This window comes from Lynx rufus, unplaced genomic scaffold, assembly GCF_022079265.1.
Source record: "Lynx rufus isolate CCGP_SWC_20201006 ecotype Redwood Valley unplaced genomic scaffold, mLynRuf1.p SCAF_49, whole genome shotgun sequence".
NCBI classification, from domain to species: Eukaryota; Metazoa; Chordata; class Mammalia; order Carnivora; family Felidae; genus Lynx; species Lynx rufus.
This window is the reverse complement of record NW_025814866.1, coordinates 847475-868152: the sequence shown is the minus strand read 5'-3', so window position 1 is coordinate 868152 and position 20678 is coordinate 847475. Positions and strand designations below refer to the sequence as shown.

The 20678-nt window shown below is 66.2% G+C and overlaps 1 protein-coding gene across 9 annotated transcripts; it reads left to right on the top strand.

Annotated features, from left to right (window-relative positions):
* The first annotated feature begins 4291 nt into the window (after positions 1-4291).
* Positions 4292-20672, top strand: PLXNB3 (plexin B3). 9 transcript variants are annotated; one of them, XM_047098457.1, is made up of 36 exons: positions 4292-4364; positions 5786-5909; positions 7667-8707; positions 9099-9278; positions 9972-10100; positions 10183-10283; positions 10838-10967; positions 11183-11339; positions 11428-11536; positions 11628-11742; positions 11827-11952; positions 12022-12138; positions 12449-12542; positions 12626-12795; positions 13022-13173; positions 13434-13539; positions 14241-14371; positions 14629-14805; positions 14915-15110; positions 15251-15490; positions 15591-15752; positions 15833-15984; positions 16147-16247; positions 16333-16556; positions 16679-16857; positions 17141-17207; positions 17391-17718; positions 17856-17959; positions 18050-18143; positions 18473-18651; positions 18819-18979; positions 19206-19353; positions 19588-19652; positions 19731-19806; positions 19923-19997; positions 20293-20672. In XM_047098457.1, exons 2-36 carry the CDS (start codon positions 5790-5792, stop codon positions 20395-20397), a joined length of 5811 nt encoding a protein of 1936 aa, XP_046954413.1. In that variant the 5' UTR covers positions 4292-4364; positions 5786-5789; the 3' UTR covers positions 20398-20672. The 9 variants fall into 9 exon arrangements, with proteins under 9 accessions (XP_046954413.1, XP_046954411.1, XP_046954410.1 ...); XM_047098455.1 differs by having other exon boundaries at positions 19567-19652; XM_047098454.1 differs by having other exon boundaries at positions 17808-17959.
* The last annotated feature ends 6 nt before the right edge of the window (positions 20673-20678 follow it).

The following is a 20678-nucleotide window of genomic DNA, read 5'->3' as shown; positions in this document are numbered from 1 at the left end:
GGAAGCGAAAGAAAAGAAACTACAGTTAAAAGGACTGGAAAATGGGAGAAGATATTTGCAAATGACATTAGATAAAGGGTTAGTCTCCAAAATCTATAACGAACTTATCCAACTCAACATCCCCCCGCAAAAAAAAAACAAATAATCCAGTGAAGAAATGGGCAGAAGACATGAATAGGCACTTTTCCAAAGAAGACATCCGGATGGCCAACAGACACATGAAAAGATGCTCGACTTCACTCATCATCAGGGAAATACGAATCAAAGCCACACTGAGATACCACCTCATGCAGGTCAGAGTGGCTAAAGTTAACAACTCAGGAAACAAGAGATGTTGGCAAGGATGTGGAGAAGGGGGAACCGTCGTGCACCGTTGGTGGGAACGAAAACTGGTACAGCCACTCTGGAAAACAGTACGGAGGCTCCTCAAAAAGTTACAAATAGAACTACCCTACGACCCAACAATGGCACCACTAGGCATTTATCCACGGGATACAGGGGTGCTGTTTCGAAGGGACACACGCACCCCCGTGTTTATAGCAGCACTATCAACAATAGCCAAAGTATGGAAAGAGCCCAGATGTCCATCGACGGATGAATGGATAAAGAAGATGTGGTTCATATAGACAATGAAATGAAATGTTACTCAGCCACCAGAAAGAATGAAATCTGGCCATTTGCAATGACATGGATGGAGCTAGAGAGTATAATGTTAAGCTAAATAAGTCAGTCAGAGAAAGACAAATACCATATGATTTCACTCATATGTGCAATTTAAGAAACAAAACAGGTGAACATATGGGAAGGGAGGAAAAAAAGAGAGAGGGAAACAAACCATAAGAGACTCAACGATAGGGAACAAACTGAGGGTTGATTGCAGGGAGGGGGTGTGGGGGAGGGGGAAATGGGTGATGGGATTGACGAGGGCACTTGTTGGGATGAGCACTGGGTATTGTATGTAAGTGATGAATCATTGAGCTCTACTCCTGAAACCAACATGACACTATAGGTTAACTAACTAGAGTTCAAATTAACATTTTGAGGGAAAAAAAAAGGACTGCAGAAGAAGAAACAAAGTAGTCACTAGGCAGATGACATGATTGTATAAATAGAAAACAAACAGAATCCACAAAAGGACTCCAAAAAGCATTACTAGACGTAATACCAGCAGCGCTATCAGAAGGTAAATTAAAGAGAAGACAGCATTTATCATGGTATGAGACATGTAACAAATGATGCGCATGTCCTTTGGGGAAATGTGTGTTTAAAGGACCTTATTAAATAGAGATACGCTATGTTCATAGACGGGGAAACAAAATTTTAGAGGTAGCTAGTCTCCAAAGGGTTTCAAAATGGAACAAAATCTCTATTTACCCCTTCAAAAAAATCCCAACAGAGTTTTTCCTGGAACTTGACAAACTGTTTCTTAAACTTAAAAAAAAAAATTTTTTTTAATGTTTATTTTTGAGAGAGACAGAGTGCAAGCGGGGCAGGGGCAGAGAGAGAGGGAGACACAGAATCCGAAGCGGGCTCCAGGCTCCGAGCCGTCAGCCCAGAGCCCGATGCGGGGCTCGAACCCACAAACTGTGAGACCATGACCTGAGCCGAAGTTGGACGCTCAACCGACTGAGCCACACAGACGCCCCTGTTTCTTAAACTTTTAAGGAAAACTAAAGGGTCTAGTATAGGCAAGATAATTTTGAAAGATGATGAGAAGAAGGAGCAGCCAACTGAGGGGGAGAGCGAAGGAGAAGAAAAAGGAGGAAGAGAAGAAAAAGAAGCTTTCAAGCTTTAGTAAGTTTAACAGAGGTAGAGAAATCAACCAAAAGGACAGAAGAGAGAGCCACGGCCACATAGGCTTGGGACAGTCAGTGGAGCCGGGTGGGCTGAACACGGGGGCAAGGAGGACAGCCCCCCATGTGGAAAAGGAGAAGGTACATGCAAACAAACCCATTCCGGAGGGACGGAAGGATACCTGAGTAGGAAATTACGGCGGTGGCACATGGCCTGTGACCCGGCGAGCCTCTTGCCAGCGTCTGGAGAGCCTGGCACTGGGAAAGCAGTCAGCGCCAGGACGCCGGGCATGGCCCCACCGGGCGCTCGGACCAGCGACGGCCGCCTCCCCGCCCCTCGAGGGGACGCTGATAAATGTGCCATCGGCAAGGATCAACACAGATACATCTCCCCAGGGCCGTGGTGAGGGGAAGGGGTCGTCGGCAGAAGGAAGCCCGCCACACGGCTCCCTTTCTAGGAGATTTCAAGCGCACAAAACCTGGAAACATCCTCCATGGTTGCCACCAAATTCAGGCTCGGGGCCGCCACCTGCTCCGGATGGCCTTGCAGGCCATATGCGCGCAAAGCTATTCAAAATCGTGTTGCGCGGGGCGCCGACATGGCTCAGTCGGTTGAGCGTCCGACTTCGGCTCAGGTCATGATCTCACGGTTGGCGGGTTCGGGGCCCCGGGTCGGGCTCTCTGCTGTGGGCAGGGAGCCAGCTTCGGATCCTCTGTGCCCCTCTGTCTCTGCCCCTCCCCTGGTTGTGGTCTCTGTCTCTCTCAAAAATAAATAAACTTACAAAAAGCGGTGCCGTGCGACTACAGGTTTATTTTCTTCTGTGGAAAGGTAGGAAAAACGTTGCCATTGCCGAGATGGAAGATGTCTTTCCCGAGGTCAGTCAGGACATACGTGTGTGTGAGGTGCAGAGGCGGAGGGGTGGATAGGGTTGGGAGGTTGGGGGGCCGGCTGGCTCCGGGGCTGCTGGGGGACGGTCTTTCCAGTCTTACTGTTCAGAGCCCTGCCCTTGTGTCCCCCCCCACACACACTGTCCCTCCCCAACAGCCTGGCCCTCCTGGGGCTCCTAGATCCCTCCCCGGCCCCCTGTGGGCACCTCGTCTTCCCCCTGGGAGGGCGCGGAGAGGGAGGCAGTAACATATTGAGCACCTGTGCTCCACATCCGCGGGCCCTCGGGCTCAGGGTCACTCACCTGCCTGGACGCTCCTGGTCTTGCTTCCAAGTCCCCTCTAGCGACACACATCCATCCCAGTGCCCCAGTCCCCTTGAGCCGAGCTTCTCACACTAACACCCCAACAACTCCATCGGCCATCTCTCACCTCATAGGCCCTTCAGTCCTCTCGTCCTACCCTGCACCGCCCACCCCTCCGCCCGCACCTCTGCCCTGCAGGGAGCCACCTTCCCGCAGAAAGGGCCCCAGGGGTCCCCCGGATTCTCCTGCCCGCACTGCCTACACCCCATGGGACACCAGGTCTCCAGGATTCTGCCCCCTCCGGCACATCTGGAGCATACCCACCTCTCCACGTGCCCATAGCCACCACCGGTCCACATTCTCCCACGCTCTCCACCCAGGGCCACCAGCTTACGCTTGTCCAAATTCCGAGCTATTTACAAGGTCATGGTGACTTTTGCCGTAAGTCTAAGTTCTCCCTGATTGGCTGACCTCTGCATCCCGTTCGACGAAAACTGTGCTCCAGGCAGGGGGAGGCACGTGCGCCTATGTCACCTGCAGGCCTGGCATCGGGCAGTCCCCATCTCCCCTGCTGCCCAATGCCTGCCTTGGTTCATAGTTCAGGGCCACGTGGCCTGCTGGTTAAGTGCAGGGGCCCTACAGTTGACTCTTAGCCTTGCCATTAACTAGCCCTGCAACTTTGTGCAAGTTTCCTAGCCTCTCATGCCTCAGTTTCCCCACCTGTGAACTGTAGAAAATCAGGGTACCCCTTCTGGGGTCACGGTAAGGGGTGAATGAGTTCACACACGCAGAACACTTAGAGCAGCCCTGATGGTCAGGAGGACATCAGAAGTAGCAGAAATGTGTGGTTCAAGGTCAGCTTAAATCTCACTTCCTCTGTGAAGCTCTCCCTGATGCCCTGAGCCCCCGTAGACTTGCCTCCTCTCCCTCCCACGCGAGGTGTCCTCCAGAGATGAGCTGTTCCAGCAGTGGACCCTCATCGGTGGGCACGTAGTTCTGCCCACCCCCCACCCAGGCCCGGGACAGACACCCTTGGATCAGGTGGCAGTGGGCTTTGTCTCTGAACGGCGCCACTGCGAGGCCCAAGACCGGCACCCGGTAGGCGCTACGGAATGCCTGCCTGCCCACCCAACGGGAGGGCACTGCCCGCTCTCACCTGCTCCAGCCAGGTGCCCACTGAGGCCAGCAGAGGGCAGCAACGCCCTGCCCTGCACCGGCAGTCACAGGGGTGGGCGGGGAGGGGCCGGGCGGCCCAGGCAGGCCCCGCCAGGAGAAGTGGGGTTGGGCGCGATTGCGTTGTGGGAGGGAGGCCAGGGCTGTGCTGGGGACGCACTTCGGGCACTGCCAGCGGCTCTTCAACCCCTGCCAGCGGCCCACCCAGGTAGGCAGGAACTGGGGCTGGCGAGGACGCGGGGTGCAAGGGACGCTGGGTCGTGGGGTGCTGCCTTGGGGCGTGCTGGGTCTGGGAGAAGCCGGGGGTCTGCAGGGCCCGCTTGCCGGAGAGGGCAAAGGCCATCAGGCGCCCCGGTCCAACACCTCCCGAGGCCTTAGGGGCACGGCACCCCCTGAGGGGGGCGCCCTGGAGCTGGGAGGTGGGACCCCAGGCTTCTAACCCCCAAATGGGAAAGCTGGCGGGGCTGGGGGCAGGGGGCAGGGTAGGGAGGAGGCCCGCCTGGCTCCCCACCCCCACCGCCACCCAACCGGCCCGACCGGGTGGCAGTGAGCCCCGCTGCCACCACCTTGCCCCGAAGCTGCTGCTGTGGTGCGCCGTGGAGAAAGTGGGCACCCCACCCCGTGTGCACCTGCCCCCCCCCCCGTCACAGCCCAGGGCCCCTGCTCTGCCAGCCTGGGGTGCAGACGGTGCCCTGTGAGGTTGGCCGGAGAGCCAGCTGCCGGTCGCCACTCCCTTCCCACCCCCTCCTGCGCCCCACACGCAGAGGGGACCTCTAGGCCCATCTCAGGCCCGTGTTTCCCCGGGCGAGGGAAACCGGTTGCCACGACTGAGGCCAAGTACTGGGTTCCTGGGGGCCATGCCCCCGCCCCCTCGTGCGCATCCTCTCTGCCTCAGCCCCCCCCCACAGCACCCCCCCCCACGGGCACCGCCCCCTACCATCATGCTGCACCTGGCACGACTTTCCCAGTCCCCCGGGGCGGGGCTGGATGGACACAGGTCGCTTGCTCTCTGGAAAGTCTTATTCTGGGCCAAGGGGGTGGGGGTGGGGGTGCAAGGTCTCCTGGACGGGCTGCCTTTGTCAGCATCTCCCGGCCCCCAGCCCGGACAAAGGCAGGCATTGAGGGCCAGGACTGGCACTTCGACCGGGCACCAAGGCTACCAAGGCTGAGGCTGGCATCGCAGGGGCTCAGCGCCCTGACCTTCCTGTGGGGGCCCAGTGGCCTACCCTGTGCCCTTCACAGGGACCCCGGGGGGCGGGACACAGAGGCGCACGCTGGCCGGCACGGGGCGGGAGTGGGCCGGGGCCGGCCGTGTGGGTCTCATTTTGCTGGCTTGAAGAAACCCTGTTCTTTGTCCCCAGGTCCCGGGGGGTGTCTCTCTGGGGGTGGGGCGTGGCGGGGAGCCCCCCGGCCCGAACAGCCCGGGTGGGGGTGAGAGCACCAGACAGTGAGTCCCCGGCCCAGGCCCGCGGACAGAGGGGACATTGTTGGGGTGGAGGCAGGGCTGCCTTGGCCCGGCCACTATTCACAAAGCTGCCAGCTGCGGTGGAGCCCAGCCGCCGGGCCCTTGGCCCCCCTGGCCTCCCTCCTCCCCCGGGGCCGAGGCTCCAGTGTCTCCCTCCCACTCAGGACAATGCCCCCCACAGCCGCCTTGTGCCCGTCGCCGCCGCCCTGGGCCGGCCAAACTGAGGAGATGGGCCTCCCTCGGCGCCACGCTGCCCGGGAGACCCCTCTGTCGCTCCTCTTCGAGGCGGTAAGCGCCTGGGTCCCCCGTCCACAGACGTGGTGCCAGGGGCGGGGGGCGGGGGTACGAGGCAGGGCAGGCACAGTGGTCCAGGGGAGCCCGGGCGCGGGGCTCCCGTGCACCGCGTCTGTTCCCCTCACCCACACAGCCCGGGCCTGGCCGCCGAGATCCCGGGTCCACAGGAAACGCCCCTGTCCCCAGGCCGGGCCTGACCTTCCTGTCTGTGTCCCTGAGATAAGGGGCTCCGGGGGGCCTTCCTCGGGGCTCTGCCTCCAGCCGGCACACCCGCCGGGGCCCGGGCTGGCGTCTCCGCCGCCAAGCCGCAGGGCACCCAGGGACAGCGGGGGCCGTGCCCAGCTGCGCAGGACCCCAGCCCAACTTAGGACCTGGACTCTGTCCCCTTCTCTGCGGCTCTGCGCCCGGGAGCTCTGCGTGGTGAGCCGGCGCGTCCTGTCGCCTCGTCACCTGGCAGCCGCGGGGACCCGAGGTTGTGGAGCAGGGGCCGGGACGCGGGGCGGCCTCCTCTGGAGGCTCGGGGCCCCCACCGGCCCAAGGGAGATAGCTTTAGCGTGAGCTCCGAATGGCTCCACATGGGTGGGGGTGGGGGTGCCCAGGCCTGGCTTCGCCCCCGAGTGCCCTCTCCTCAGGCAGGCTCACCCTTCTCTCTCTCTCTCTCTCTCTCTCTCTCACGCCTGCACGTCAGCACCCCGGGGCTGGGGCCCCCGCTCTACCCCTGCACCCGGTGTCATCTCTCGGTGCTTCCCCACGGCCTCCCCAAGTGCCCACTCTGGCTGGCCCCCAGGTGTCCCCCAGTCCCCGCTCTGACCCCCTCCCAGCCCTCTCCTCTGCCCTGCCTCCATTGCCACGTGAGCGGGGAAGGGGCAGAGAGACAGAGAGGGAGACTCAGAATCCGAGGCAGGCTCCAGGCTCCGAGCTGTCAGCACGGAGCCCGACGCGGGGCTCGAACCCGCGAACCTCGAGATCGCGACCTGAGCCGAAGTCGGACGCTCAGCTGGCTGAGCCACCCAGGCGCCCTGGAGAGGGTCCCTCTTTACAGCTGGCCCTGCCTGCCCGGGGCGAGGTTTCTCTCCATGCCCTCACCGTGTCTCTCTCTCTCGTGCTGTGGCTGTCCCCCACCTTGCATGGTGGCCCTGCTCCCCTTGCCCCCAGGCTGACAACTGCCACCAGCCTTTGTTCTACGTCCCTGTCCTCTTCCTTGTCTTTCCCTCCCCTTCCCGCTTGCCTGGCTGCCGCGGCCTCTCTGCCTCCCCTGGTGTCTCCCCATCAGCACCTCCCGCTTCTCCCCTGCCCCTCCCTCCTCTCCCGCCCTTTCCCCTCTCTCACTGCCCCTCCGTGGCTCAGAGTCCTTCTGTTTTGTTCTTGTGCCTTTTCAGGACCCGCCCCGTCCTTCAACAATGTAGATGCTTAAGACGTAGGAGACGAGAGAAATTCTTTCCTCGGGCACACGTGTGTGTGCGCCCCAGCCCACCCTCTCCCCATCTCGTGGACACTCTGTGCCTCTCTCTGTCTCTCTCTCTGCCCCTTTTCTCCCTGTCTCCCTCTGTCTCTCTCTCTGTCCTCTGCCTCCCTTCCTGTCTCCCTTCCGGATCCTCCTCTTCCTCTGGTGCTCTCTCCACCCCTCTTCGTCGGTGACTTTCACTGCCCTGACACGTGCGGGCATAGGGTGTGGAGGCTGGTGCTCTCCCCCCGCCCCCCCGCCGCCCCCCGCCCCGACCAGGCCTCGCTTGGCTGCGCTCTCCCCCCAGGTACCTGTGATGGCTCCCCGGCCTCCCCTCGGGCCCCACCTCCTGCTCGTGCTGCTGCTGTGCCCGCCGCCGCCCCTGGCCGAGGCCCGTCACTTCTCCGCCCCCAACACCACCTTCAACCACTTGGCCCTGGCCCCTGGCCGCGGCACCCTCTACGTGGGCGCCGTGAACCGCCTCTTCCAGCTCAGCCCCGAGCTGCAGCTGGAGGCCGTGGCTGTCACCGGCCCTGTGTTCGACAGTCCCGACTGCGTGCCCTTCCGTGACCCGGCGGACTGCCCGCAGGCCCGGCTCACCGACAACGCCAACCAGCTGCTGCTGGTGAGCGGCCGGGCCGGGGAGCTCGTGGCCTGCGGGCAGGTGCGGCAGGGCGTGTGTGAGAAGCGGCGCCTTGACGATGTGGCCCAGGTGCTGTACCAGGCCGAGGACCCTGGCGACGGGCAGTTCGTGGCCGCCAACGCCCCGGGGGTGGCCACGGTGGGCCTGGTGGTGCCTACGCCAGGCCGGGACCTCCTGCTGGTGGCCAGAGGCCTGGCGGGCAAGCTGTCGGGAGGGGTGCCGCCCCTGACCGTGCGCCAGCTGGCCGGGCCGCAGCCCTTCTCCAGCGAGGGCCTGGGCCGCCTGGTGGTGGGCGACTTCTCGGACTACAACAACAGCTACGTGGGGGCCTTTGCCAACGCCCGCTCCGCCTACTTCGTCTTCCGCCGCCGGGGCGCGCGGGCGCAGGCCGAGTACCGCTCCTACGTGGCCCGGCTCTGTCTCGGGGATGCCAACCTTTACTCCTACGTGGAGGTGCCCCTCACCTGCCAGGGCCAGGGCCTCATCCAGGCTGCCTTCCTCGCCCCGACCACCTTGCTGGGGGCGTTTGCCGCAGGCCCCAGCGGGGCGCAGGCGGCCCTGTGCGCCTTTCCCTTGGCTGAGCTGGACGGGAGCATGGACCGGGCCCGGCGCCTTTGCTACACGGCGGGTGGCCGGGGCCCCAGCGGCACGGAGGAGGCCTCCGTGGAGTACGGAGTCACGTCTCGCTGCGTCGCCCTGCCCCCCGTGAGTGCCCCTGTCACCGCGGGCTTTGTGTGCCGCCTTCGTGAGGCGGCCCCGTCTTGCCTGGCCTGCCTCTCCGTCCCTGTCGCTCCGCGGTGTCTCTCGGCCCAAGGCAGGGACCGCCACACGTAGTCCCGGGCTGTGGGTGGCTGGATGCTGTCAGGTGACAACCGGCTGCTTAGAGGATGTCCGGGAGGGGCAGGCTCCTAGCTGCCCTTGGCCTGTGTCCCTCTGCTGTGTGAGCTTGTCCTGACACGGGGCTGGGGGCCTGACCACTCTGTCCCGGGTCCCCCAGGGTTCCCTGGCCTCGCCCTCCAGCCTTGACTAGCTCTGGGCCCGGGGGAAGGCACTTCCTGCCTCTTCCAGGAATCTGATCCCCTCCCTGTCCACTCAGGACTCCCCCGAGTCATACCCCTGCGGTGACGAGCACACGCCCAGCCCCATTGCTGGCCGCCAGCCCCTGGAGGCCAGGCCGCTGCTGCAGCTCCGGCAGCCCATCAGCGCCGTGACAGGCCTCCAGGCAGATGGGCACACGATAGCTGTCCTGGGGGACACCCAGGGGCAGCTGCATAAGGTGAGGCCCTGACGGAGGAGGGGCTGCCGGAGCCCTGGGCCCCGAGCGCCAAAGGCCTCCACACTGCCCGGCGAGGCCTGGCCTCACTGGCTTGACTGGGGGTGCCCCTGCCCTGCTCGGGGAAGCCCCAGGTCCCTTGCGCCTCTCGGGCCACGTCCCACTGACAGGTCGGAAGGCCACGCCACACACTGATGGCTGGCTGGGTGCCGCCTCCTGGGACGCCTAGGTGCGTGACTTAGGATGACTTCCCAGGAACCTCCTGGGCAGCCCCCGTTGCTCCAGATCGTAGCGGGAGCCAGCGGTCAAGGCGGGCAGGATTGCCACGGGGATAGGGGGATAGGGTGGGCAGTGCCCGGTCCCCAGAGCCGGCCTGGCCCCGGAGGTCTCTGCGAGGCAGACTCTGGCCTCCTCGTGACCTGCTCACATCCCTGCAGCTGCCCTCCTGCCCCTGGCTCCCAAGGCCCTTAGCCGGGGTGGCCGGGTGATGCCCAAAGCGGGAGGTGACGCCGGCAGAACAGGGCGTCCCGCCCCACTCCCACGCACGGCCCATGGCCCGGCCTCCCCGGTCTGGCAGGAAGGAGAGCCGGCTCTACGGGAAAGGGTGCCTCCCGGGAGCCCCAACCGAGAGGAGAGCACGTGCCCTGGGTGGCTGGCCCGTGGCCATCTCGGGAGCAGGCCTTGTCGTCCCTCCAGGTCTTTGTCAACGGCTCCCGAGGCCAGGTGTACCACTCCCAGCAAGTGGGGCTTCTGGGCTCAGCTATCAGCCCAGACCTGCTGGTGGACGGCAGGGGCAGCCACCTCTACGTCCTGACTGCCCAGCGGGTGAGGCTTGTCCCGGGGCAGGGAGGGCACACGCACCCCGAGTCCCCGCACCCACCGCCCCTGGCCCTTGCCGCCCCCGCAGGTGGACCGGGTGCCCGTGGCAGCGTGCCCCCAGTTCCCTGACTGTGCCAGCTGCCTCCAGGCCCGGGACCCGCTGTGCGGCTGGTGCGTCCTCCAGGGCAGGTGAGCGCGGCCGACAGGCGGTGTGTGCCCGAGGGCGCCCCAGGGGCACTGCCTCCACCCTGCCCCTGGAGGCCCAGCCTGCTTCCTCCTCCTTTGCCAGCCCCGCCCCCAGCCAGGCCTCCTCCGGTGGCAAGCCTTCCCCGTGGGGCAGTGGCCCCCAAAGCCTGCACACTGACCGGGAAGCCCTGTCTGCTTGGCCCCTTCCTCTTTTTTTTTTAATGTTTATATATATATTTTTTAATGTTTCATTTATTTTTGGGAGAGAGAGAGAGAGAGGGAGGGAGGGAGGGAGGGAGACAGATGGAGAACGAGCAGGGCAGGGGCAGAGAGCGAGGGAGACCCAGAACCTGAAGCAGGGTCCAGGCTCCAAGCTGTCGGCACAGGGCCCGACGCGGGGCTCGAACCCATGAAACGCGAGATCATGACCTGAGCCGAAGTCGGACACTCAAGTGACTGAGACACCCAGGCGCCCCCTCGGCCCCTTCCTCTTGAGCGTAGTCCCTTTCACTCCCCCTGAGACCCACGTGGCGGGCCAACGGGCCCCTGTCCCACAGGTGTACCCGCAAGGGCCAATGCGACCGAGCAGCCCAGGCCAACCAGTGGCTGTGGAGCTACGAGGACAGCCACTGCCCGCATGTGCAGACCTTGCTGCCGGCCCACCGCCCGCGCCAGGAGCAGGGCGTGGTAAGATGCCCGCCGCTAGCTGCCTGCGGTGGTGGGGGTGGGGGGCTGCCCCCAGGCCTCCCCGGCCTCCTGTCCTGCTGTCTCTGCTCCCACCCCGCTCCGCCCTCACCCCTGCTCTGCCCTAGCAGCATCTCCTTTGCTGAGACACCCCCCCCCCCACACACACACACACCGAGAAGCCCCTGCCTGCTCTGTTTTCCTTGCGTGTGTCCCAGGTCACCTTGTCTGTCCCTCGGCTGCCCACCCTGGCCATGGATGAATACTTCCATTGCGCCTTTGGGGACTACGACAGTTTGGCTCACGTGGAAGGGCCCCACGTAGCCTGCATCACTCCTCCCCAAGATCAGCTGCCTCTTAACCCTCCAGGCACAGGTGAGGGGCCCCTGGGGCGGGGAGGTTGGGGACCGGGACGGGAGCTGCAGGGGCAGGAGCCGCATGACCTACCACCATCCCCTCCCAGACCACGTCACCTTGCCCCTGGCTTTGATGTTTGAGGACGTGGCCGTGGCCGCCACCAACTTCTCCTTCTACGACTGCAGCGCTGTCCAGGCCTTGGAGGCGGCCGCCCCGTGAGTGCTGGGCCTGGCTGCTGGGCAGGGGTGGCAGCCCCCGACGGAGCCCAGCCTGAGCAGCCACCGCCCCCCCCCCCCGCCCCTCCAGGTGCCGCGCTTGTGTGGGCAGCCTCTGGCGGTGCCACTGGTGCCCACGGAGCAGCCGCTGTGTGTACGGGGAGCACTGCCCAGAGGGGGAGGTGACCGTCTACAGTGCCCAGGAGGTGGGTGGGCCCAGCCCCCGACCCACGCTATGCCCTGCCCGGGCCCCTCAACTTCCGAAGGGCTAAAGGGTCTCCTTTCCGCAGACGGATGTCCAGGTGCGTGGCCCAGGGGCCTGTCCCCGGGTGGAGGGCCCAGCGGGTCCCCTCCTGGTGCCTGTCGGTTGGGAGAGCCGTTTGGCCCTGCGCGTGCGGAACCTTCAGCATTTCGGAGTGAGTGGGGGATGGGGATGGTGGGGGGGGGCTGACCGTGTCCAGGGTCCTGACGACGTCCACTCCCAGAGCCTGCCCGCCTCGTACCACTGCTGGCTGGAGCTGCCCGGAGAACTTCGAAGGCTGCCGGCCTCTCTGGAAGAGACGGCCGGGGACGTGGGCCTCATCTACTGCCAGGCCCAGCAGGTGTGTGGCCGCCCCGCAGCCTCAGCTGCCACCACACACTTTCTGTAGCCCTCGGGGGCCCCGCACGGCCCTTGCCTCGCAGGCCCTTCCGGGCCATCGGTGTCCTGTCGCCATCCCGAGGCCTGCTCTGCGTAGGCCCGGGGCGTGCAGCGGGAACATGGCACCCACGGCCTCTGCCCCAGGCTCGCAGTCTGCCGGGAGACGTGGGCACGGAAGCGAGGCACCCATTCTGGGAGGAGGGTCCTGGAGGAGACGGGGGGCCAGGGGCATCCTGAGTCGGGCCCAGCCTGACCCCACCCTCCACCCACAGTTCTACCCCTCCACGGCCCAGCAGGAGCTCCCGGTGCCCATCTATATCACCCGGGGCAAGGGGCAACGGCTGGACAATGCCCACGCTCTTCATGGTGAGCTTGGGGACGGCAGGGCGGGTGGCACAAGGCGTGTGGCAGACGGGATGCGCCTCAGTGCACCGCCTGGCCTTCCCTAGTGACCCTGTATGACTGTGCCGTGGGCCACCCCGACTGCAGCCGCTGCCAGGCGGCCAACGGAAGCCTGGGCTGTCTGTGGTGCAGCCACGGGCAGCCCGCCTGTCGCTACGGTCCTCTATGCCCCCCCGGGGCCGTGGAGCTGCTGTGTCCCACGCCCAGCATCGACGCAGTGAGCGCCCCCCATCCCACGGCCCACCCTCCCACCCCCTCCCCATCCGCCCTGCCACGCTCTCCACTCTCCTGACCCCACCCAGGTCAGACCAGCCTGCGCTCAGCTGCGCTCAGCAGAGCCCTAGCGGCTCTGTCCTGCCTCGGGCCGGTCAGCTGGCTGGGCACCCCTACTGCAGGTCGGATGTGGGATCCGAACACTCCATCGTCACCCTTCCCTGCCGCAGATCGAGCCCCTGACCGGGCCCCCCGAGGGCGGCTTGGCCCTCACCATCCGGGGCTCCAACCTGGGCCGGGACTTTGCTGAGGTGCGAGACGCCGTGAATGTGGCTGGCCGGCCCTGCAGCCCTGAGCCCTCCCTCTACCGCACCTCTGCCCGGTGAGGCATCCTAGCTGCCCGGGGGGCGGGGGAGGGATGCCCTCCCGGGGAGGCCCTCAGAGAGCGGCTGCCCAGAGAGGGGAGGCCTGGAGCCAAGGAACGTGGGCCCGGGCCAGATGCGCCAAAGGAAGATGAGCCAGGGGAGGGGAGGAGAGGGGAGCTGGCAGCGAGAGGGCGCAGGTCCCGGGCAGTGGCCGGTGAGTGGCCCACGGCTCCTGCTGAGGGAGGGCCCGACCAGCCACCGGGTCTCCATTCCCCAGGATTGTGTGCGTGACATCCCCTGCCCCCAACGGCACCACAGGGCCAGTCCAAGTGGCCATTAAGAATCGGCCACCAGGCGTCTCAACCCAGCATTTCACCTACCAGGTCAGTGCCCACGGCTGGGCGGTCCCCGCACAGAGCGACAGTAGGAGGGAGGGGCAGGAGGGCATGGACATCTAGGTGGGGCTTTCAAAGTTGGCCTGGGAGGTCGCACGAAGGGCCGCCACTCGTCCAGGAGCGAAGCCGCGGATCTGACTGTTCGTTCAGGCCCCTGAGCCGAGGACAGTGGTGGCATCTGTCCCGGTGCGGGGAGGAGGGCAGTGAGGGACTGGAGCTTCCGGCCGGCACAGCTCGGGAGTGAGGGAGAGCGGGGTCGCCTCCAGACACTAGCTTGAGCCCCCGCCATCCACTGGGGCTAATTCTGAAGCCAGGAAGCCCAGGGCGGGCGGGAGCGGAGGGAGGCAGGGCCCGGTTAGTATCGGGAGTTCTGCGGCGCCCGAAGGTGGTGATTGGATCTCAGGGTTTAGAGCTGGGGTGGGGGTGGGGGGCTGGGAGGTGTAAGCCGTGGCAGAGGAGGCCGTCCCGAGGGGCAGAGACGCAGTGAGGAGAGAAGAGCCCCCTCCGAGGGCAGGGCAGCTGGAAGGAGAGCCGCGGGGCTGCAGAAGCCCTGACACAGGGGTTCCGGAAGGAGGGTGTGGTGGGCGGTGGCCCGGGTGACGAAGCACGAGTGCCTCGGGGACCAGAGCCGAGGTGAGCGAGCGCCAGGCCAGGCTGCCATGGCTGCCGCAGGCTGCTCTGTCCCCCAGGACCCCGTCCTGCTGAGCCTGAGCCCCCAGTGGGGCCCCCAGGCAGGGGGTACCCAGCTCACCATCCACGGGCAGCACCTGCAGACAGGAGGCAACGTCAGCGTCTTTGTGGGTGGACAACCCTGTCCTATGTGAGTGTCTCTCCTCCTGGCCCCAAGCCGGCTGCTGTCAGCTCGGGGCATTCCCTGCAGGCCTCACTGTCCCCTCATGTACTGGGGGCAGTGGACTCAGGGCTCCCTAAAAGCCCCCATCAAAGTGCAACAGAAATGGCCACTGTGCCCATCCCTAGTACCCTGTGCCCTCACTGAGGGAGGCGACGTTGGGTCTCTGGTGGGGTGGCCAGGCCCAGGCTAGAGCGCAAGATGCCAGACCCCTCCCCACCCTGCAGCCGGGAGCCGGTGTGTCCCGAGGCCATTGTGTGCCACACCACGTCCCAGGCCAGCCCGGGAGACGCTGTGGTTCGAGTGGTGTTTGGCCACGCCCAGCGCACGCTGCCCACCAGCCCGTTCCACTACACCGCCAACCCCCAGCTCGTGGCCGCAGAGCCCAGCGTCAGCTTCCGGGGGTGAGGACCCGGTCCGCTCGGGGTCGCCGCCGCACCTGGCCGGGGAGGCGGGGCGGGGGCGGGGCCTCCCGCCCGCGCCCCGCCCCTGCTGACTGCCGCCCCGGCACAGGGGCGGGCGGCTGATCCGAGCCAGGGGCACGGGCCTGGACGCGGTGCGGCAGCCCCTGCTGTCCGTGTGGCTGGAGGCCCCGGCGGAGATGCGGGTCGCAGGGGCCCGGCCCCCGGCCTCAACCCCGACGAGGAGCTGCGGGGCCCCCGCTGCAGCCCCCCAGGCTTGTATCCAGCTCGAGGGAGGCCTGCTGCAGGTGAGCGCCCCACGGGCCGGCGGCGGGGCCGGTCGTGCCCGCGGAGGGGGGACGGGGGCCCGGGGTCCACCTGGCCCCCAGGGAGCGAGCGAGGGAGCCCCAGCTCACCCCACCTGGTCCTGCCCCCGGCTGCCTCCTAGTGCTCCACCGTCTGTTCCGTCAACTCGTCCAGCCTCCTCCTGTGCCAGAGCCCTGCCGTGCCAGATGGGGCGCACCCGCAGCGGGTCTTTTTCACCCTAGACAACGTGCACGTAGACTTCGCCAGCGCCAGCGGGGGCCAGGACTTCCTGTACCAGCCCAACCCCCGCCTGGCCCCCCTCAGCCGCGAGGAGCCCGCCCGCCCCTACCGCCTCAAGCCGGGCAACGTCCTGGACGTGGAGGTGAGGGCTTCCGCCGGCCGGCTCTGTGCGGGAAGCACGCGCCTAGGCTGGCCGTCCTGGCTCGAGCCCCCTCCCCCCCCCCCCCCCGTGTGTCTCCCAGGGCCAGGGCCTCAACCTGGGGATCAGCAAGGAGGAGGTGCGCGTGCACATCGGTGACGGCGAGTGCCTGGTGAAGACCCTCACGCTCACCCACCTCTACTGCGAGCCGCCGTCGCGGGCCCCCCAGCCGGCCAACGGCTCCAGTAGCCTGCCGCAGTTCGTGGTGAGGCGGGGCTCTGGGTGCCTTGGCGGCTGGGCGCGCGGAGCCCTGAAGGCCCGCACTCAGGCGCCCCGTCCCCCCAGGTTCAGATGGGCAACGTGCGCCTGGCCCTGGGCCCCGTCCAGTACGAGACGGAGCCCCCTCTGTCCGCCTTCCCTGTGGAGGCCCAGGTGGGCCTGGGCATGGGCGCGGCGGTTCTCATTGCCGCTGTACTCCTCCTCACCCTCATGTACAGGTGAGAGCGCCCCGCGACCCCTGCGCGGGCTTGCCCTTTCACTGGTGCAGAGGCGCCCCCCCCCCCCCGCGCCAGGCCTCCAGGCAGCTGGCCACCCTGGCTCGGTGACCTCGGCCCCCCCAGGCTCGGGCCCGCGGCTGACACCTGGTCCCCGGGCTGCAGGCACAAGAGCAAGCAGGCCCTGCGGGACTATCAGAAGGTTCTGGTGCAGCTGGAGAACCTGGAGACTGGCGTGGGTGACCAGTGCCGCAAGGAGTTCACAGGTGGGGTGGGGGCCGCGGGGAGGGGGCGGTGGGCGGAGGGTCCAGCTGGGCCCGAGCCCACACCTGGGTGACTCCCGGCCCGCAGACCTGATGACCGAGATGACCGACCTCAGCAGCGACCTGGAGGCCAGCGGGATCCCCTTCCTGGACTACCACACGTATGCCGAGCGAGTCTTCTTCCCGGGGCGCGGCGGCTGCCCACCGCAGCCCGCACCCGAGGGGCCCGGCGAAGAGGGCCGCCGCGCCCCCGTGCGCCAGGGCCTGACGCAGCTCTCCAACCTGCTCAACAGCAAGCTCTTCCTCCTCACGGTGAGGACTACGCGGCTGGGCAGGGCGCCCGGGGGCGGGGGTGCGGCGGGGCCGGGCAGCGGGTGGGGGCACAAAGGTGGGAGAATACGCGGGGCTCCCCTAAGTGCCCCCCCCCCCCACAGCTCATCCACACCCTGGAGGAGCAGCCCGGCTTCTCCCAGCGGGACCGCTGCCACGTGGCTTCTCTGCTGTCTCTGGCGCTGCACGGCAAGCTTGAGTACCTGACTGACATCATGAGGACTCTGCTAAGTGACCTGGCCGCCCATTACGTGCACAAGAACCCCAAGCTCATGCTGCGCAGGTTGGCTCTGGCCCGACCACGGGGCCCGGGAGCAGGGCTGGGGGACTCCCCGCTGAGCTGCCCGCCTGCCCCGTCCTGGGCCCGGGCAGGGCCGGGAACCCCCAGGAGGCAGGCCAGGACAGAAGGCACCGGTGGGGAGGTAGATGGGCATCCTTCCCGGGGGCCCGGGCAAAGGGGACCGACGGGCGGCAGAGCCCTGGCTTCCCCCCTTTGCCCACCTCGGCCCGGGGACGGGGTGGCCCCGCAGCACCACCCCCTCTGACCTGGGGCCTGCTCCCCCCAGGACAGAGACCATGGTAGAGAAACTGCTTACCAACTGGCTGTCCATCTGTCTCTACGCCTTCCTGAAGGTGAGGGGCGCCCCAGGTGACACCTCGTCCCCTCGCTTCACGCGCGGGCTGCTGCGTGTGGCCTCGCGGACCTGGCCCCAATTCTCCCCGGGGCCTCGGGCTACGAGGGCTTGGAAAGGGGGAAGGCGTGGGGCGGAGGCGTCTCCCCTCGGAGCTGACACGGGCCTGTCCCGATGCTTGCAGGAGGTGGCCGGTGAGCCGCTGTACATGCTCCTCCGGGCCATCCAGTACCAGGTGGACAAGGGCCCCGTGGACGCCGTGACCGGCAAGGCAAAACGGACCCTGAATGACAGCCGCCTGCTTCGGGAGGATGTGGACTTCCGGCCCCTGACGCTGATGGTGTTGGTGGGCCCCAGGGCCGGCGGGGCCGCGGGGAGCGGTGCGGCACAGCGCGTGCCTGCCCGGGTGCTCGACACAGACACCATCACCCAGGTCAAAGAGAAGGTGTTGGACCAAGTCTACAAGGGCACCCCCTTCTCCCAAAGGCCCTCAGTGCACGCCCTAGACCTCGGTGAGAGAGCCCACACCCCCCCCCCCCCGTCCCCACATGGGCCTGTTCCCACCTGTAGATGCTCAGCCGGGCCTTGCTTCAAATGGCAGGCTTGGGGGACAGGCTGCAGGCTAATCGGCCTCCCCACGTGCCCCCAGAGTGGCGCTCGGGTCTCGCTGGTCATCTGACCCTGTCAGATGAGGACCTGACCTCGGTGACCCAGAACCACTGGAAGAGACTCAACACCCTACAGCACTACAAGGTAACCGGCGGGCAGGTGCTGGGGGGAGGCAGGCCCCCATCTCTGGATCAGCCAGGGAGGGAGCCCAGCGTCTGCTCATCGCCCCACCAGGTCCCAGACGGAGCCACAGTGAGGCTCATCCCCCAGCTGCACAAGGGAGGCGCCGTCTCCCAGAGCCTGGCCCAGAGCTGCCCCTTGGGGGAGAGTGAGTCCTGCGGCCCCCATGCGCCCATCTGCGCCCCAGAGCTGAAGTGGGCGGGCAGGAGCCCTGGGCTTGCCGTCTGCCTTGCCTGGGTGTCCCCCACACCGCGCCAGTGGGCAAGCGAACGCTCTAGGCTGGGCCGAGGGCCTGGGGCAGACGAGGGCGCCAGCTCGTCCTGGTTGGGGAGCTCTGGGACCACGGGGTGTTGGGCTGAGCGAGCCCCTCGGCTGCCACCCTCTCTGCCTCTCTTTTCCCAGGCTGGGCATCCCCGGCCGGTGGTGTGGGAGAGCAGGCAGGGGCACAGGACTGAGGCCGGGCTTCTGCGCCCTCAGACACCCCCATGCTGGAGGATGGCGAGGAGGGCGGGGTCCACCTCTGGCACCTGGTGAAAGCCACCGAAGAGCCGGAAGGGGCTAAGGCCCGGCGCAGCAGCCTGAGGGAGCGAGAACGGGAGCGGGCGCGCGCGAAGGCGATTCCAGAAATCTACCTCACCCGCCTGCTCTCCATGAAGGTCGGTGTAGCTGCGGAGCTGGAGGGAGGAGCCACAAGGCTGGGAAGGTTCCCGGAGGGGGGCCCTGACTGGGCAGTGGAGAGGGCGTGGTCCCGAGAGGTAGAGGGGCCCCACCCCCTGACGGAGCCCGCCCCGGCCTCCCGCACGGCCCCTCCCATGCCTTCTAGGGCACGCTGCAGAAGTTTGTGGACGACACGTTCCAGGCCATCCTCAGCGTGAACAGGCCCGTGCCCATAGCCGTCAAGTACCTGTTCGACTTCCTGGACGAGCTGGCAGAGAAGCATGGCATTGAGGACCCGGAGACCTTGCACATCTGGAAGACTAACAGGTGCTTCGCCTACTGTCCCCGCCCCCATGCGGTCGAGACATGGAGTCCCAGAGGGATAAGGACATTGCCCGGGGTGGGGGCCACAGGGCCAGGACGCGAACCTACGTGTGGTGTCACGCACCCTGGATTTCTGGCCGCCCCCGACACGGACTCGTAAGACAGCTCCCTGCGGAACTCAGGTCCCAGGCCCGGGCTGACGATGCCTGTGGCCGACCCGTGTCCCCAGCCTGCTGTTGCGATTCTGGGTGAACGCCCTGAAGAACCCACAGCTCATCTTTGACGTGCGCGTGTCAGACAACGTGGACGCCATCCTGGCGGTCATCGCCCAAACCTTCATCGACTCCTGCACTATCTCGGAGCATAAAGTGGGCCGGGTAAAGGCAGAGCCGGCCCTGGTAGCTTCCAGAGGGGTGACGAGGAAAGGCTCAGGGCACACGCCACGGAGGCTCAGTACCCAGCCCTGAGCCGGCCTGGGGGTGGGGTTGGGGTGGTGGCGCCTAACGGGCCGGGAGGCCCGGGGGTGGGGGGAGGGCACCGGTGAGGCATTCAGGGTGACAGGGCCGGAGCTCCCCCGCCTCCCCGCTCAGGCCCACCCCTACCCGGAGCAGGACTCCCCAGTGAACAAACTGCTGTATGCCCGGGAGATCCCTCGCTACAAGCAGATGGTGGAGAGGTAGGTGTCGGGCCACGGGGGGGGGGGGGGGACTGGGGGGTGGGGGCTGCCCGCGCCTAACCGTGTCTCCCCTGCCAGATACTACTCCGACATCCGCCAGAGCTCCCCGGCCAGCTATCAGGAGATGAACTCGGCTCTGGCCGAGCTCTCCGGGGTGAGGCGCAGCCCAGGGGGCGCACTCCTCCATGTCCGGGTGGGGGCGGGGTGGAGGGGGGAGGTTTGGGGTCTAAGGTCCAGGCCGGGGCTCACCCCTCCACGTGCTGCCCCCAGAACTACACATCAGCCCCCCACTGCCTGGAAGCTCTGCAAGAGCTCTACAACCACATCCACAGGTATTACGACCAGGTGAGGCCTGCGGCGCTCCAGTGGGGGGAGGGGCGCTCGAGGCGGGGGGGGGGGGGGGGCGGGGGGAGGGGCACGGCCCCAGAGCCCAGAGCCAGGCCCCGGGGATCCTCCCTGCCGGCGGAAGCGGGTGTCTGGGCCCATCTGGGCAGGGGGCGGAGGGAGGGCCCAGGTTGGGGAAGGAGCGTGGCTTCTGTCCAGATTCCTCGGGGAGGCCTGGGGCAGCTCCTGCTGGACCCCCCCCACCCCCAGGCTGGCACGGAGGCCTCAGGCAGGGCACCCTCTTCTGCCCTGGCAGATCATCGGTGCCCTGGAGGAGGACCCCGTGGGCCAGAAGATGCAGCTGGCCTGCCGCCTGCAGCAGGTAGCAGCCCTGGTGGAGAACAAAGTGACGGACCTGTGAGCGGGTCACCTGAGGCCCAGCGGCCTGGAGAGGAGCAGCGCTGCCCGGATGGAGCCAGCAGCCGAGGAGGGGCCGGCCGGGCGCGGAAGGGGGTCGTGCCCACCAGGGGGCTCCCTGCCACCTCTCCCACCACCCGCCCTTCCTTCCCCTACCCCGGCTTCTTTCTAATTTATCGTAATCCTTACCTCTCTCCCCCGCCTCCCCCACTATATTTATTCGCTTGCTGGAGAATCACATCTGGAAATAAAATAGAAATACGTCTTTTTAGAAAAACCCCCAGC

Coding starts and splice junctions, on each gene's coding strand:
- PLXNB3 (XM_047098452.1), top strand. CDS start 5,790: ATGCCCCCCACAGCCGCCTTGTGCCCGTCGCCGCCGCCCTGGGCCGGC. Junction 14,372..14,628: donor GGTGGACAACCCTGTCCTAT/GTGAGTGTCTCT, acceptor CCCACCCTGCAG/CCGGGAGCCGGTGTGTCCCG. Junction 19,998..20,292: donor TCCACAGGTATTACGACCAG/GTGAGGCCTGCG, acceptor CTGCCCTGGCAG/ATCATCGGTGCCCTGGAGGA.